General features: G+C 38.7%; 1 protein-coding gene across 1 annotated transcript in view; it reads right to left on the minus strand.

Moving 5' to 3' along the window:
- LOC113620125 (receptor-type tyrosine-protein phosphatase delta) overlaps positions 1-17,910 on the minus strand; it is a 194,647-nt gene that overhangs the window by 99,421 nt on the left and 77,316 nt on the right. The window contains exon 16 of the mRNA XM_027105857.1: positions 11,830-11,927. Coding sequence (XP_026961658.1) covers positions 11,830-11,927 — 98 coding nt within the window. The remainder of the gene's footprint in view (positions 1-11,829; positions 11,928-17,910) is intronic.

A 17,910-nucleotide genomic window follows, 5' to 3' on the forward strand; every position in this document is an offset into this window, starting at 1 on the left:
GAAATACATATACGTAGGCAATGCGTTTGTACACTTTGCCATCTTGAAATAGGGCAAACTTCTGATTGTGAAGTAACAGCTTCTATCTTTTTAATCATTCAGCTCCTATAAAAAATTAAATTGCAGGGGGCTTCCCTGGTGTCGCAGTGGTTGAGAGTCCGCCTGCTGATGCAGGGGACACAGGTTCGTGCCCCGGTCCGGGAAGATGGCACATGCCTCGGAGCGGCTGGGCCCGTGAGCCATGGCCGCTGAGCCTGCGCGTCCAGAGCCTGTGCTCCGCGACGGGAGAGGCCACAACAGTGAGAGGCCCGCATACAGCAAAAAAAAAAAAAAAAAATTAAATTGCAGAAACTTAAGATTTTGCATATATGGAAGAATGTTTTAAAAATCTTAAGGGTAAATGTCACTTTACATCATTTTAATAGACTTATGAAACTTAATTTACTGTAGTGAACAAGTTTTCCTTTCATCGTGGGTTTTATCTAAATGAAGCTGGAATTGAACTGGTGATAGACGAAGAAGAGAACATTTTGCTAGCATATTTCTTCACTTTTTTTTTTTTAATCTTCAGGATTTAAGAAGTAAGTAGACTCTTCTGCAGTTTAAAATGTCAAGACAAGAAGCAAATCAATACCTACTATCTTCTCTGAGAGTTAAGACTGGGTCTTTCTTTATACCTTCCAATCCTTCAAACATTCATTTCTGCTCCCTCTCTTCACTTTATTTGCCTAGTGAACTGGTCAAGATTGGAAGACAAATACAGTCACTATTATATGGGAAACGTTACACAGTCAAGTTCGTCAGTTGATGATTTCTAGTCCAACTTACTGGATATAGCATTCTCTGTTCAACAAGGTTCGAGTTGGAGTGCGAGCTCTGCATTTTCAGGGATAAACGATAACTTCATCTTCAAACTTTCTAATTTTTAATAAAATAGAAATAAGAACACACAGAGGGAGGCTGGTATGAGGTTTCTTATCCAAAGCAAACCAAGTCCTTTTTAGTTGTTGTTGTTCAAAGACTGTCCATGATATTGAAAAACAGAAATAATATAATTATACCAATCAGAAATATGGGCCAATGTGCCTTATTTTGGATCAGAAAAAACAAGTAGTTTAATAGAAAGTGACATATAATTTGTTTCATTTTAAGACCATAATGAAAACTGTTGTGGAAGGAAATCAACCAGCAGAGGGAACTATTTATTGTGGTCCGTATATCACCCCGCCACCAAGCCATGTAGGTTCATTTCCAAGCTCTGCCACTTACTAGCTATGTGACAAGTTGGACAGGGTATTTAACTTTCCTGTAGTTCAGGTCAGTACCCTCTTCTGTAACATGGGACTACTAATAGTACCTATGTGGAAAGACTGAATGAGCTAATATATGTAATGTATTGTGAAGAGTGATGTAGTAACTGCTACACGAATGTTATCATTATCCTTGAAAGCACTTTTTAGACAGTGAAGCCCTATAGAAAGGCTAGATAAGATTATCATAATATTAAAATGTTGTGCAGCTTAATACCGTGGAAGAAGGTATAAAGAAATATTCTGCAAAACTGGCGGGGGGGGTTGGGGGACAGGGAGAGGGGGAGAGTGAGAGAGAGGAGGGAGGGGAGGGTGAAGAGAAGAGAAAAGCAAGAATGAACTAACTCAGGGATCTCCATGAGCTGGAGTTTGGACGACTGATAACTACCCACCATTAAGGAGACTTACGCAGCAACTGAGAAATAATGCAGTTCTCATTATGCTGTATACATGAACTTGTCAGTTAAAAGCCAAATATTCCAATTGCCGCATCTGTGATGACTAAAAGACTAATGCTTCCCAAGGCGTTGCTAAATCCACAGGTTCATGTTCATGTAATGTCTTAATGCTTTAATCACTCTCCAAAATGGTGCTGTGCTCCACAACTGTTTTTCAAATAGAACGACAACCTGTTCAACCACAGTAGAAAAACCATGGCGAATAATAGTGCCACTACCATTTAGAGAAAGAAAGAAAGAGAGAGAAAAAGAGCGAGAAAGAGAGAGAGAGAAAGAAAGGACATCCCTTGCTCCAATCCTTTCCTGCAGCATTGTTAAAATTCTACCCAAAAGCTATACTCAAAAGTGATATAAACCCAGATGCACTTATTTTTTTCCCGGGGCATTTGCAGCTTTAGGATCAGAGGCAGGAAATCATTCCCATGACTTGAGCATACTTTTGAGATCACCTGGTGCAGACACCTCAGCATGTTGGCATCCACCTCACCTCTCCGCAGCAGCACCCTGACATTGCAGTGACAGGTACCGAACACATCGGGGTCCCCCGAATAAGTCAGGCCTCTTCTCACGTCCATGACTCTGCATGTGCATCTCCCTCGGCCTGAGGTCTTCCTTTTCTAGCAAACTTCAGTGACTTTTCAACTCAGATGCTCTCGGGAAAGCCTCACCTCCGTACCTGCCCCTTCCTAAGCTCCCTTCTCCCAGCACCACCCACCATGTTTTATGATTACTGGTTCCTTTTCTGTTTTTCCTAGGAGACTATGGACTCATCCATGGCAAAGCTTATTTCTTGATCATTTTTTATTTTGCAGTAATGTTTGTCAAATAGACAAAGGCATTCAAACTGCTCCTTTTATAAAGAAGGAAACTGAGATGGGGGAGTTAAACAGCTTGTCTAGTGGCATTCAAATTCATGGCAGAGACAGGAGGACAGGTTCTACTCATCAGTGAAATTTAATCTTTCTGGATACTTAATGTGGATTTAATTTCCAGAAATTCCATTACGTATGAAATGTGAAAAGAACTTTGCAGACATCATAGCCATGCTCGGTCTTCATCTCCGCTCACCTTCTCCTAATTGCTTTCATAGAGCTTCTTTTTGGCAGAAGAAGGGAATATTATAGCAGATAAAATGAGCAGTGAAACAAATTCAGTGCTATTAAGTGACTAATAGGTAGGTCGTGAGTATTAAAGTTCACAACATTGTGGGCCACTTCTGTTTACTTCATGCTTGCTTCGTAAAGAAGCATAAAGGCAAGAGGCCAGGTGCCTAACATATATTCATCTTCCTGACAACCTTATGAGTAGATACTAATATTCTAATCTTAAATAAGAGAGAGCCAAGGCCACCAGAGGCGCAGTAACTGGTTCAGGGTCAAGCAGCACAGCTACTAATTGGCAGAGTTAAAATATGAACATTGTTTTCCCTGACTTCAAAGCTCGCTCCCGCATCTGCTATTGTAACCCTCTAAGTGCACACTTATCACTCTGGCCCTAAAACCCCAACTTCATTTTAAAATCAAAACAAAACTCAAAAAGTGGTCTCTTTTTTAGTTCTTGCTATCGTCTCTTTGAAGTTGAAAGCTTGCTTTGGAACTAGAGACACTTCAGGATTAATTGTTTCCTGAGAGCCTTGGGCTCCACATGGGAGCAGGTGGAAAGACAATTTGGACAATGTCCAGTGATGGTTAAGGGCCAATTAGTTATGGCAAACTTGTGTGAGAACAAGGATTGAGAAACAGAAAACTAAAGTTACATGAGATTCCCCCAAGATGCCGCTCTGCCTCCCAGAAGAAAAAATACAAAGCTCAAGTATTAAAGATATGGAGTTTAACCTTGGCAAGGAAAATGTTTGAGGTTTTTAAAAAGTGGGTCTAAGGACATTAAAGAAGTCCAAATAAAAATAAGCTTTGAAACTTGAGAATTTGATTGCAGTTTGAGTTCTCACAGCTACAGAAGTGCAGAAAGAGTAAAAGACTATAAACACACACACACCCTGGTTTTGGATGTAACATTACTTCTAAGGTGAGCTGCTGTGTCTTTGTGTGCTGCTAGATTTGCTTACAAGATGCAGAATGGCAGCCAGCCGGGAATGGACTCTCTGTGCCTTTATATCTTACTTGATGAGGCCGGCCTTAGCTACGAACAAAGAAAGCATCTTCTCAGACTGCCAGCTGGCAGGCCCATCTTTACTCTAAAAACCGTACTGGGAGTTTAATCAGTAGGTACGTTTGAGTTAAATCTGAGGGGTCTGCATTAAAATGCATTCACTTCTGTACTGTCCAAAGATAATGACAGTCTATCTTCTGAGAGAAACAGGTCTGAAAATAAGGCTTCAACTGCTGATAAATCAGGTGGGGATGAGAAGAGCAGCTCTTTTTAGAGAAAGACACTGTTCTGTTCACTCCTGTTGTTCCTACTAGCAATTTTGAGCACAACAAAGAGTTTCCATGAACTGTAAATTTACTTAGAAACCAATCCAGACACACACTTTGGTTAATCATCTGCTGAAGGCCCAGTGGTGAGCTTGTTGCCACGTGGCCAACAGCATACAGAGAGGCATAACATCTGACCAGGAGAAGCTTATATTCAAACACAGGAAATGAGTAGAATAAAAGAGAGGGCAACCTAGTGCTAATTGTGCTGGTTTAAACTAGCAAGTTTTCTTTTTTTCTTCTTTGACTTTTTGTTGTTGTTGTTGAACTGAGTTCAGCAGAGCACTAGGGGTCTGACCAATGACAGGGATGGGAAGAGGCCAGGGTTTCACTGATTCAAAGACATTTATTTCTTTCACATTTTCACGTCTCTGAAAGGAATGTGCATCTTAAAACTGATGGCATTTATTTGATGAAATAGTACCTACTCAGACTACTGAGCACTTGTATCAGGGACTCTGCTGAACATTTCATATGTATTAATTTCTTTTTAGTTACCTACGAGGTAGGTACTATGATTACTTCCATTTTAGAGATAAAGTAAACTACAGAGAGGTTCAGTTATTTGCTTAAGGTCACACAGCTTGAGCCAAACAGCCTGACTCAAAGGCCTGTGTTCTTAGCCACTGTGCCATGCTACCCGCACTGTTAGCTCAGTGAGTACAAGGCCCTGAGTGGCATGCAGAGGGGTTTGGGCCCAATCTGAAGCAGGCCAACTGCCATGTTCTTAAGAAAGTAGATAATGACTCCCCTACTCTCACCCCCATTGCTACAGTATCAGGATGTTCCACTTTGGAATAGTAAATTTTGCCATTTGTCCCCCCTGAAGGAAGGAAGTTTAACTTGGTTTATCTAACCCAGGTATGAAAAGGTTGGTACTTTTTATTTCATAAAATCATTCATTTTTTCATCTATTACACAAGCCACCATAATTTGTTCAAAACTAAAAAAAAAAAAAATCTCTTGTAACTCACGTGTCAAAAAATATTTACAAATGGAGGATTTTCCCTGGTCAATTCCACTCGTCAACTCCGCATAAAAGATGAAAATAGATCTCTGTCAGCCACCACTTTCTTACTTCAGAAAGACAGAGGAGTCACTTAGCAGAAAACTTCAGTGCATTGAAAGCTAGCCAAAAAGTCAGAGGGGTGTGCGTGTGTGTGTGTTTGGTTTCTTGTTTGCATCTCTGTGAGGCTCTAATGCATGTCCATTGTCATGAGTTTACATATAAATTATAAATTAGTTGAAAGCAGATATGACAAGTAATTTTGCCTTATGAATGCTTGGAGGTTTATAAAACATGAGCAACGAAGGCTTTCTGCCTGTGAATGCACCCTGGCACACACACGTCGAGAGCCTTTTTCTAGGGAAAATAGAAATGTTTTCTTTTGTGGTCATTGCTTTGATGACAGACAATTTGTCCCTCTGTAGAGAAATATAACGTTTACCAGTGGAAATGAAGAAACTGTCTATGGAGAAAAGAAATGTGCCCTTAGCACGTCGTAGAAAAACTACTGGTTTTCCCAGTGAAAATCATGCAACGCAAATTGGTTACTATGACATTTTCACAAAAAAATTTTAGAATAAGTATTGATCTAGTTGAAGACTTAGGTTTCCGGACTCTATAATCAACACGTAGTAAGTAACAAACAGTAAAATATTTTGGTGTCTAGAGCAGGTGAGTTAAGGTACGGTGTTCTTCTAAGAACAAGAAGGCGTGAATTTGTGGATTGGTTCAGCCTCATACTAGGTGTGTGAACCTGAGCAAGTCACTCCTTTCTCAATCTCTTGTTCCCTACCTCTAAGATGAGAAGGTTAAACTACATGATCTCTGAGGTCTGTTCCAGCTCTAAACATTTAAAAATAGGATCGAAGCAATGTTTTTTAATGTCTCTATATATCTTAGCACTGTCTTGATACATGTCATTATTCATGAGGAAGTAATATATCTTTTTCCTTTACCTGTCTTACCAGTATTGTGAAGATTTTAGCTTATTAGACAAAGGTGCCACATACATGCTGTCATTAAAATGGAAAGACAGGGCACTGTTATCTGGAATGTTTCAGATAAGAGACTCACTATCGACTGTACGGACTGGAGATGCGAGAGTGTTGCCATGAGTACAGGAAGAAACTCTCAGCACATTAGGATGCTAAATGCTGGAGACACACGGGGGCTGAGATTAAAGATAAGAGACTTCCCACAGATGGCAGCAAAGACACTGGGACCGGACTTTGTGGTGGGAACAAAATAGGTCAAAGGTATCCTTCTGATAGGCCTTCTGTGAACCACAGCTTCTCGCCCTTCTCCGATTGCAACAAAAAAACTGATCTTCAGAGTAGTTGAGTTTTATTTTATTTTATTTATTTAATTGAAGTATAGTTGACTTACAGTGTTGTGTTAGTTTTCCTGGTGTACGGCAAAGAATATATATATTCTTTTTCAGATTCCTTTCCATTATAGTTTATTACCAGATACCGGATATAGTAGTAGTTTAAAATATATATATATATATATGTGTGTATATATATATATATATATATATATATATATGTTTAAGATAATACCACTAAAAAGAGCTAGTGATGACAGATTTGAAACTAGATGTTTGATAACTATTCACGTCTGTCTAACTGCCATGGCAGGATGGACTGTGGTCCAAAAAGTAATTTGTAAGTCAGCTGTTAGGAAGCTGGAAGAAAATTTGCTGTTGTAACTGTTTAAAAGGGGGATTATTTTCTCAACGTAGAAAATAAAGGTATAAAATCTATAACGTACCTGAAGTACATTGTCCACCTGACAAAATGCTTCTTACTCCTGTTCTTCCAAGTTATACTCTCAGTACTACCTTTTCTTCAGTACCTTTACTGAGTCCCAACAGCATTGCCTTAGTACTTAGGATTAGCTTCTAGATGGTCTTCTTAGTATTTTTTGGGGGTGGGGCACAGGGTATATATCTAAGTTTGCCTTCTAGACATCCTGGAAATAAAGGTTTCTTATAAGTTTTACATTCCTCTCAGCACTTAGCACGGTGCTTTTCCACGGCACTATCGTGGATAATTATTGGTTCCTCCTCCAGCTCAGAAATAACTTTGCTCTCTTCAATCCAAGGAAGGAACCAGATATATAGGGATGGGCTGTTAGCGGCTATGTCCTAATGTGTGTCTTCACAACCCAATGAGTCAATTGAAGTTTAGAGTTTGTTCTCTGGCATTTGGAATTTGACTGACAAGAAGAATTGTCTCTTTCTTTAGGGGGACTCTATGTAAAAGAAAATATGATCAAAGGATATATTTTCTGTACGTGGGTGGGAGAAACAGAAGAAGCTGGCCTGTACAGGGGAAAGAATAGAGCAGCCCAGGGAAAAACACAAAGATGAGAGTTTCAGAGAGGGTGTTGGAAAATCTCTACAGTCCTCCAGTTTCAGATAACAGTTCTTTTTTAAATTTTTAAAATTTTTTCTTGAAGTATAGTTGGTTTACAATGTTGTGTTAGTTTCTGGTGTACAGCAAAGTGATTCAGTTCCCTCTCTCTCTCTCTCTATTCTTTTTATAGATTTGTTTCCAATATAGATTATTAAAAGATATTTGAATATAGTTCCCTGTGCTATACAGTAGGACCTTGTTGTTTATCTATTTTATTTATAGTAGTGTGTATCTGATAATCCTAAGCTTCTAATTTAGGCCCCCCTCCTTCCCCTTTGGTAAGCATAAGTTTTCTACGTTTGTTTCTGTTCTGTAAATAAATTCATTTGTAATGTTTTTTAGATTCCACATATAAGTGATATCAAATGATATTTGTGTTTCTCTGTCTCACTCTAGATAACAGCTCTTGAAGCATCCCTGCATGGGTAGCCTTTGGCTCTATATAAATAAATCAATACATTTATAATAGATAATAGATAAAACAAACGACCCTTTATTTTCCATGAAGCAAACTCTAGGGGCTGTGGTTACTTATAGCCAATCTGATATAAATAGGATTCCTGTATATGATGTTGATAATGATAATGCTGACTGTGATGCCTGTCAAACAAATCTCATACACAGATATATTTGCCATCTTAGGAAATGGTGAAATGAAGATCAGAGGGTCGTGTGTGTGTGTGATTGGAGGGTGACACACACACACAATATTATTCAACCTTAAAGAAAATTCAGCCATTTGTAACAACATGGATGGACTTTGAGGGCATGGGCATCATGCTAAATGCAATAAGCCAGATAGACAAATACTGTATGACCTCACTTACGTGGAATCTGAAAAAAAAATTTTTGTTTTAGAAATAGAGAACAGATTGGTGGTTGCCAGAGGCATCGGGTGGAGGATGGCAGAAATGAGTGAAGGTGGTCAAAAGCTTCCATTTTACAGTTGACCCTTGAGCAATGCAGGAGTTAATACATGTACAATTTGTAGTTGGCATTTACTATTGAAAAATATCCATGTATAAGTGGATTCGTGCAGTTCAAATCCATGCTGTTCAAGGGTTAACTGTATAAGATAAGTCCTGGGGATGTAATATACAACATGGTGACTATGGTTAACAATAATGTATATTTGAAAGTTGCTAAGAGTAGATCTTAAGAGGTCTTGTCACAAGAAAAAAAGTTTGTAGCTATATGAGGTGATAGATTGTAACTAAATTTATTGTGGTAATCATTTTGCAATATACACATATATCAAATCATTATATCATATGACTTAAACTAATACAATGTTAAATTTCAATTATGTCTCAATAAAACTGGGGAAAAAGAAATAAAATGGGCATTTCTAATTGCCATGGCTGAACTACTGAACCAGCGTTTCTGAAGTTCGGACCAGGAATTTGGATTTTAATTAGGCTTCCAAATGATCCATATATAGGCATTGGCTAAGAGTTTATTTGGCAAGACCTACACAACTATTATGAATCAGTCTAAACATTCACCGGCCTGATGTACTGTCTTTGACAGTGATGCCACATTTAAGGAGGACTTTGTTCCCTGCATTCTAGATGCCATCCTCAAATTCTGGACTTAAATTCTAGTAGGACTGGGCAGTTGCACTGCAGAAAATAAAAGCCTAAAGTAATTGTAAAGACCTTCAGGATGCAGTTATACTAATTTCTCAGGTTCCTTCTTCCAGCTGTCATTGAATCCGATGTCTGAGACCAATTTTCTTTACAGTAAAGGAAGTCTCTCACATGATCTAATAATACTGTGCTATAATTTAAGCCTACTTCCTCCTATCCTGACCTCAGGATCAGTGCAAACAGGTTTCATGCCTTGAACTTCTGCTTTAGTCTTAGAATCAAAGTAACAAATTTAGCTTTACCCATCTTGAGAGGTCTGAGTAAACATTAATCCATAGTGATTATGCCAAAATAATTACATGTTTGAAAAGAATGACTTGTGTTTGTTTTCTCCATTTTCTTCACTGAAAACCAATGAAAAATCTATTCAAATTTATATGGAGATAATATGCAAAAACAATTTTTTTTCAATGTGTTGCTTATGGCCTAAAATATTATGTAGAGGTCTTTATCATATTATCACAGATGAATACATCACTTAAATATCCCCTTCATGGCTGTTAAGGCACCGTAGAGTCAATTCATGCCCAGGGAGCTTTAATCACAGATCATCGTTGTGATAAATGGTAGTCAGTGTGGGCTATCATGTCAACGGCTACTGGGGGAGTTCTTAATGGGAATGCTGCCAGCATGCAGTTCGTAACTACTTTCAAGGAGCACTTCTAATCTAATGGCTAAATGAGTATCATTAGTGTGTCTTTACATGTAGCATTTCTGGAGAAATTCCATATTTAAAGGAGGCCGGTTATTGTAGTCAACGCATACAACTGAGATTGCCTGAATGATGCAAATACTGTCAGTGGTATTGACAATTAATAGCTTATTAACAGGTTGAGCTATCGAGTTTTATTTTTTTTGGTGACCCATCATATCACACACAACGAAACACTAAGCATAACAGTAACAACACTCACGATAACAATAAAGAGGAGGTTGGAGGAGTGAAAGATTCTGGTTGGTGAAAACTAACACACTCAGCTAAGAGTTTTTACGTTGCCCCAAATGGCATTCATCACATGCCTTGTTTTCTTTTTAAAACTCAAATTTCAGCCTCAAGCCTCAAACCAGAAACTATTTTAAAGAATACTGCATAATTTATAAAGAGCCTTTATGACTAAGAGGAAGAACAGGAAAGAAATAAGAAGCAGCCCGTTTAGAAAATAAAGACAATTCACAATCCAATGTGTTTCCTAAAATTGAAAACGTTCTCTTAAATGCTTAGAACAGAATACAGGAAAATGTAACTCAACCAATGAGCAAACAAACAAAATCTCCTTTGCGTTCTATCAAATATTCGACAAAGATGCTGGAGTGTGTAAACTGCATAAAAGGTTACCAGCTCTTGAAGGTGCAGAAGGTACACGGGGCTACAGATAGGTTTTGCTTAGCCAGCACAATAATTTAAATAATCAAAATCTGAAATGTTTAAAGACTTTAGAAAGTCCATGCAAATATCCAGACTGCCGCAGGCACCACTGCGCCACGTTCTCTTACATGGAGCTTCTTCACATAGTTGATATCCCTCTAGCCACTTGAGGTTAGGGCTCCTCTTACGGTTTTCTACCCGAATATGACAGGGCAAAATGTTAGAGCTGCTAGGGACTGAGAGGTGTCTAGTCCATCAGCCTCATTTCAGGTTGATAAAGCAGAAACCAAGGGATGTAACAAGGATGTGTTTTAAGACTCCCGTTAAGTAAATCAGAAACTCTTTATGGTAGAATTTGAACTGTTCCAAACAGTTTTGTTATTTGGCACAATTAGAAGACTTTAGTTGGACATGTTAATCTTACGCTAAGTTAAACTTGATCTAAAAGATAAATGATCATTTAGTTATGAATAATCCGTGGACTGGTTTCACTATGGGTCCCGGTTTCTGAGAAATACCATAAATATCCAGTTTTACAACTTTCTGCTTGATAAATGCCACAATATCCAAATACCCAGACATAAACAACAATTTTTTATTCACGTTCATCAAGGATTCACACAAAACCTTCAAGCATTCTGAAAATTTAAGATACCATTAAGTTCACCATTGCTTCAAACACAGGCAGCTTTCTGCGAACATATTACTATCTTAGTATTAGCCCTAATATTATTTAGACTGAATGGTAAAATCATGTGTATGTACTTAATAATTACAGTTTTCAGGCCATGTAAAACTGAAAAAGAGTACTGGGAAATCTGCTTATTCCGTGTAATTTCTTTTTCAGTGAGCCTCTGACCGTAAATCAGTGTATTCGGCACCCCTTTGGTATACTGGGAAGCTTATACATTCAGTATAGTCTATGAACTTGAAATCAGCGAAGATAAATCAACCTCATTAAGTAACACCAAACGCATATAAATAATTCAACACCTTTCAGAGTACAACTACCACATTAATTATACAGATACTTTTAGGTTGGCTATTTGTTATAAACTTTTATATCGGATGCTGAGTCATATTTAAAGGAAAAAGAACTGATGAAGTTAGTTTTTAAGAATATGGTCAAAAAGAAGAGGGGGGCAATTCTTGAAAATACTGTCAAGTAGAAACACACTTAATTACCTCATATTCCTGGGAAAACTTCAAGTTGTCATTTGCTTTTAACCTTTCAATGTGATCTGCGAGTTCCAAGATAGGTATTGGAGGATGGCTAGCCATACCTATTAAAAGGAAAGAATAAAGACATTTGAAAACGAATGAAGCTAACTATTCCAAAATATAGAGAATACTATAGTTAGAAATGGCCTGAAAATATGTGAGTAGTAAAGATGTTTCATGTGAGGAAGCAGGCAGATAGTTTGGTTACTCAAAGCAGGACATGCTCTGGAAGGATGAATTTTGTAGCCAAATGAAAAGCTACCAAGCGTAATCCCCAAACTAACACTCCTAGTGTGAAAGAAAGCGTTATTGTGCTATGAATCAATGCAGTTAGCTCGTGGAGAAAACTGACAGTCAGGCTTGATGTCAACTTCTGCTTTGAGTAATGACTGTTATGTCATTTCAAACTCCTTCTCCTGCACTGTGTGAAATGGAAACTGTGTGGAATTAAATGGTGTAAAGTGAACTAAGAAAATATACTGAGAAAGCCCTAAAAGGAAAAGCGTAATAGCTTGATAGGAAACATAAAGTGACTTATGCATAATCAAGGAAAACTAACTTGAAGAATGAAGGTTACCAGGGTAACCGGAATCATCTGAACCTGCAAAGGAAATGATGGTGTAAATAAAATAAAACAGAATGAATTTGTTAAAAAAAAAAAAATGAAATGGATAGTCTGATATACTTTTTAAAAGGACTAATAAAAATGCTGCAGGTTTTTACAGGATCCACTATACACTGTGACTAGATTAAGATCGCTTTAATACTTCACAAACCTGTAGGTGACTGACATTCACATGCATACATGGACACAAAGAAGGACATGCACCACAGCTCACAGACAATAATCACTGATGACAAAATCAGGCACCAAACTGAGTTTCAAAAATGTTTTCACTCGTAGCAGATTGTAGAGATTGGGTTGCAGCCTTCTCCTGGACATTTATTGATGGCCACACTGACAGCTTTGTGGTATTTTGCCCCAAGCCCCCGTTATTTAACCCCCAGCGAACCTACAATCCACTTCAGGTGTGAACATCTTTGTCCACTAATGGGAAATGAATGCAGGAAAGGGAGCAAATGGTGAAAGGATGAAGAGGAAAAAGAAGGTAGAAAAAGAAAGAAAGCAGTGACAGTGGGTGATACATCTTAGTTCAGTCTGCCAGCTGAAGGTATGTTAGATTCATAGATTCTGGTAAAAATAATCCACCAATTTTGGTGATTCCTGTGCTGTACAATGGTTTCTCACTTTTCATGTGATTTACATGTTACTTCTTCTGATTAATTTTTCAAGAGCATCATGAGAGAGCACTGCTGACTCATGTCTTAAAGATGCAGATTCCAGCTGACTAGAAAAACGTGAACTAGCATGCCCCCAGGGAAGCCTCTGACGTAGAAAAAGAATGAGGGAGGGGCTCAAACTGGAAGCCATGTTGACATTCTGCCGTCCCTGGGACTCTTTGGAGGGTGTCAGGCTGTGGTATGGTGACCACTAAGTCAACACAATGTGTAATTACTTTATGGGTATTTTAGATATTGTGCTGTTATTGAAAGCCACCCAGTGAGTTCCTTTGTCTCAAATGCTGAATTACCAATGGTTTGGTAAGTCAGGTAAAAAACTATTTTGCTTCTTCCAATCATTTTAGCACTGTGCTGTGATAGGTGGTATTTTAGTGTTCATGGCTATGAAAGTCTGTTTTCAGTCAGCTAAAATCTTAATGGAAGATCCAATGAAAATGAGTCACCTTGGAAGTAGAAACTCTTTGTTGCTGATATAATTATGCATTTGGACATAAATGTTGGAACCCATTTCTGAAACTTTTCCCTATAGATGGTAGAATTGAACTCATTTACATTTTGTGGAAGGAGAGGGTAGGTGACGGTGGTCTAATAATTAAAGTGATCTTATCCAGATGAGGCGCCCCCAATGACAAGAGTGGAAATGCAAAGGCACAAGAGACTCTAGGTTTATCTGGAAATGGAATGATGTGGACATCCATTACAGTGCTTTAACAGAGAAAATAACAGAGACAAAGATGTTTAGACCTTTTCGAGCGAATCGTGGGAGAGAGTTATTATCATATATGGACTGAGTGGTGGTTTGGCTAGAGAGGGAGGACACAGAGCCAATCAGGGAGGCGTAGGGGACTGAATTACTGCTCAAAGCTGCAAAAAGTAAAGCCAGTTGGAGATGGGAAAAGTATTAGTATAACAGCAGTAGAAGACCGTCATAATCAACCAAAGACGCAATCAGCATATTTACTTCTGGCATGCACTGGCACATGGTCTGGAAGTATTACTTTGGAAGCTAATTACAGAGAAATCCAAGGAAACCTGCACTGATCCATTACATTCTAATTCAGGATATGTATATATCACATGCAACGATATCCTGGCGTTCAAGAATCATTATGTAAGACTTGACAGTATCGCACTGACGTTCTAGGACAAGTAAAAATGGCAGAATGGATGTTTCACAGAAAGGGGAGGAAAGCTTTGTGGGAATCTGATGGTTCAGGAGAAGAAATCATGGACTAGTATACTGAATATGAGTTCTACTTCTGGGTCTGCCATCTACTAATAGGGACAAACTTCTTGTTATCAAGCACATCAGTTTCTTCTTCTGTGAAATAAAAATGTGGGGCTAGATAAATTCTGGAGTCACTTCCTTCTTTATAACACATTTCTTCCTCAAGTAGATAGGATGTCTGAGCAGAGAAGGGTCTTGTGGATGTAGTTCATATGTAAAGGTTCTAAAAGTAACTATCTTTTCTTTGAGGGGTGGAGAGCATTTACATTCTACAAAACAGAAAATATATGCAGTTGAATTGTCAACTTTTTGAATTCAGTTTAATACAGTTTTCTTTAGCTAACCAAATTATGATCTTATATCATGTATTCAAAATGAATAACTGTCAACAGAAAAATTATGCTGAAGAATAAACGTGGGGTGAAACTCCTCCAACATGAAACTCTTATTTATTTACTCCTTTTCATTATTTTATTTTTTATTGAAGTGTAGTTGATTTACAGTGTTCTGTTATTTTCTGGTATATAGCAAAATGATTCAGTTATACATACACATATTCTTTTTCATGTTATTTTCCATTATGGTTTATTACAAGATATTGACTGTAATTCCCTGTGCTATACAGTAGAACCTTGTTGTTTATTTATTTTATATACAGCAGTTTGTGTCTGCTAATCCCAAACTCCTAATTTACCCCTCCCCCCATCTTTTCCCCTTTGGTAACCTTAAGTTTGTTTTCTATGTCTATGAGTCTATTTCTCTTTTGTAAAGAAGTTAATTTGTATCATATTTTAGATTCCACATGTAAGTGATATGATAGTTGTCTTTCTCTGACTTACTTCACTTAGTATGATAATCTCCAGGTCCATCCATGTTGCTGCAAATGGCATTATTTCATTCTTTTTTATGGCTGAGTAGTATTCTATTGGATATATATACAACATTTTCTTTATCCATTCATCTTCTGATGGACATTTAGATTGCTTCCATGTCTTGGCTATTGTAAATAGTGCTGCAGTGAACACTGGGGTGCATGTGTCTTTTCAAATTAGAGTTTTCTCAGGGTATATGCCCAGGAGTGGCATTCCTGGATCATAGGGTAACTCTATTTTTAGTTGTTTTTTTAAGGAACCTCCGTACTCTTATCCATAGTGGCTGCACCAATTTACATTCCTACCAACAGTGTGGGAGGATTCCCTTTTCTCCACATCTTCTCCAGCATTTATTATTTAACATGAAACTCTAGGTCGTATCAGAAAATAATCACCAAGGGTCTGTTGCAAAATAGTGTTATACAATTCTCCCCAAACTTCTCCATTGTCCAACGTGGGGAAAAAAAAAAATTACAGGATATAATCAAGCATGCTAGAATCTGAATAAAAAAGCACACACTAAGAAAACTATGAATTTGACCTCACTGTGGTCTCTTTTCAATCTTTTGTCTGGCAAGCTGGCTTTGCTCACAGTCTGTGAATCAACGTTTTATTACAACAGTGTTTTCACAATAGCGCAATTTGAGGTGTTTTAAAATTCCTTCTTTCCAGGCTGCACACCTGACCAATTAACTCAGAATAGCTGGGTATGGGAGCCAGACATTGATATTTTTAAAGTTCCCCGGTAATGAGTCTCAGTCCTTTGGGAATTTCTGATGGGGGCAGGGGGCTGTAACTTTATTTTTTTCGTTCAAGAATCAGAGTTTATGAGAATGAGATCAGCTTTCTCCTGGTGATACCCTTGAACCTGCTCTAAGTCTCCATTAGCGAGCTTTAGTGCTTTAGCTATTATTAACAAGAACTTGAAGTGCAGCTCACAGCTGATGAGGGCTTGCCAGGGTCACAACCTCATCAGTTCAAAGCTACAAATGCACAACATAAATGCATTTTAAAGGCACACGTTGCATCTGAGCAGAGTTTTCATTCTGAAGCTATGATACCACAATATACACTGTCAACATGGAAAATGACAGAGGTAGTCACTGAAATCTGCCTTAGGTTGGAGGAGAAAACATGATGCCTACTTTTTTTTTTTTTTTTTTTTTTTTTTGGTGGTACGCGGGCCTCTCACTGTTGTGGCCTCTCCCGTTGCGGAGCACAGGCTCCAGTCGCACAGGCTCAGCGACCATGGCTCACGGGCCCAGCCGCTCCGTGGCATGTGGGATCCTCCCGGACCGGGGCACGAACCCGTGTCCCCTGCATCGGCAGGTGGACTCTGAACCACTGCGCCACCAGGGAAGCCCGATGGCTACTTTTAACAGGGTAAATATTTGTGACAGTAACTGCATGGTGGCTTCCTTATAAGATGTAAAACTTTAAAATCGTGGCATTGTAAGCTGAGAGGTGCCTTAGAGATTACTTAGTCCAGCTTTTTCATTTTATACAAGAGGGCTCTGAAGTCTAGAAAAGTTAAGTGACCTGTATATTTTAGCCTATCTAGTCAACAACAAAATCTTAAGTGGTTTTGGCATCTTTACTGTTTTATTTCTAGGATGGAAGTTACGATCTCCTCAAGCAGGGGTCAAGGTTTTCAGTGGCTCAAGGGGCCAGGTCGGTTAGGTAAATGGTTAAACATAACCAGGTACTGAACAGTAAACACTTTCACAAGTAATATACTCCTCCCCATTTCTGTGCAACAAGGAGCCTTTTGTGCAACAAGCTGTCTTTCATTTCTCTACTTTCAGTGGCGTCTCAGGAAAGAGAAATATTTCTCTATTTTTTAAAAAAGTAATAATAATAAGCTTTAGATGAATGGCAACTGAACTCTGTCTCAATGTCAGGGCCATCCTTAGGGCTGGTGTAGACCGTGGAGAACTTCTAGAAGGGTGCAAAGCTCTAGCAGATATCTTTCCAGGTAGTACTACAGAGCCAAGAGGGTGAGGCGTCTCAGGCTCTCAACAGCAACTGAAAACCCAGATAATTACGTGACTTTCCTCTGTTTTCACTACTGACTCAAAATTTTGTTGAAATCCAGTAGGGGTCAAAGAAAAGACCTTTGGAGGCCACATTTGGCTAACAAGATTGTGATCTCTGTTTTAGAAGAGCAAACTGTTCCTTTGTTGTGTGAGTTAAAATCAAAGAAGGTTGAGAGTGACAGGAAGCATGTTTGTGTCCACAGGCACTGGGAGAGACACTGGCGGGGGCGGGGGAGCGGGACAGTGTATACTTCTCGCATGATTCACTCTCTGTGGGTTCATCTATCCTCCCCTCCCCTCTCGCATTAATTCCACTAGTAAGGAAAGTGAAGCTCAGAGGGGTAAAAGGACTTGATCAAGGTCATCATTATCAGTAAAACTATGGCTATGTGGGGAATCTGATCCCGGACCTTGTCAATTCTCATTTAGGCAACTTCTCATTACGCTATGCTGTCTCTTAAATCATTGAACACGCCAGGGAGAGTGGTGCCATGTACATCGATATGGGCTTGTGAAACTGTTCGGGCTACTTATTCAGTAACAAAGGAACATAAACTACCCTCAGTTTGTGACGAACTAGCTTCATTTAGAAGGTATGCCTGTGTGA

This window comes from Aethalodelphis obliquidens, unplaced genomic scaffold (assembly GCF_003676395.1).
Source record: "Aethalodelphis obliquidens isolate GAN/ISIS:26980383/991018 unplaced genomic scaffold, ASM367639v1 scaffold7, whole genome shotgun sequence".
NCBI classification, from domain to species: Eukaryota; Metazoa; Chordata; class Mammalia; order Artiodactyla; family Delphinidae; genus Aethalodelphis; species Aethalodelphis obliquidens.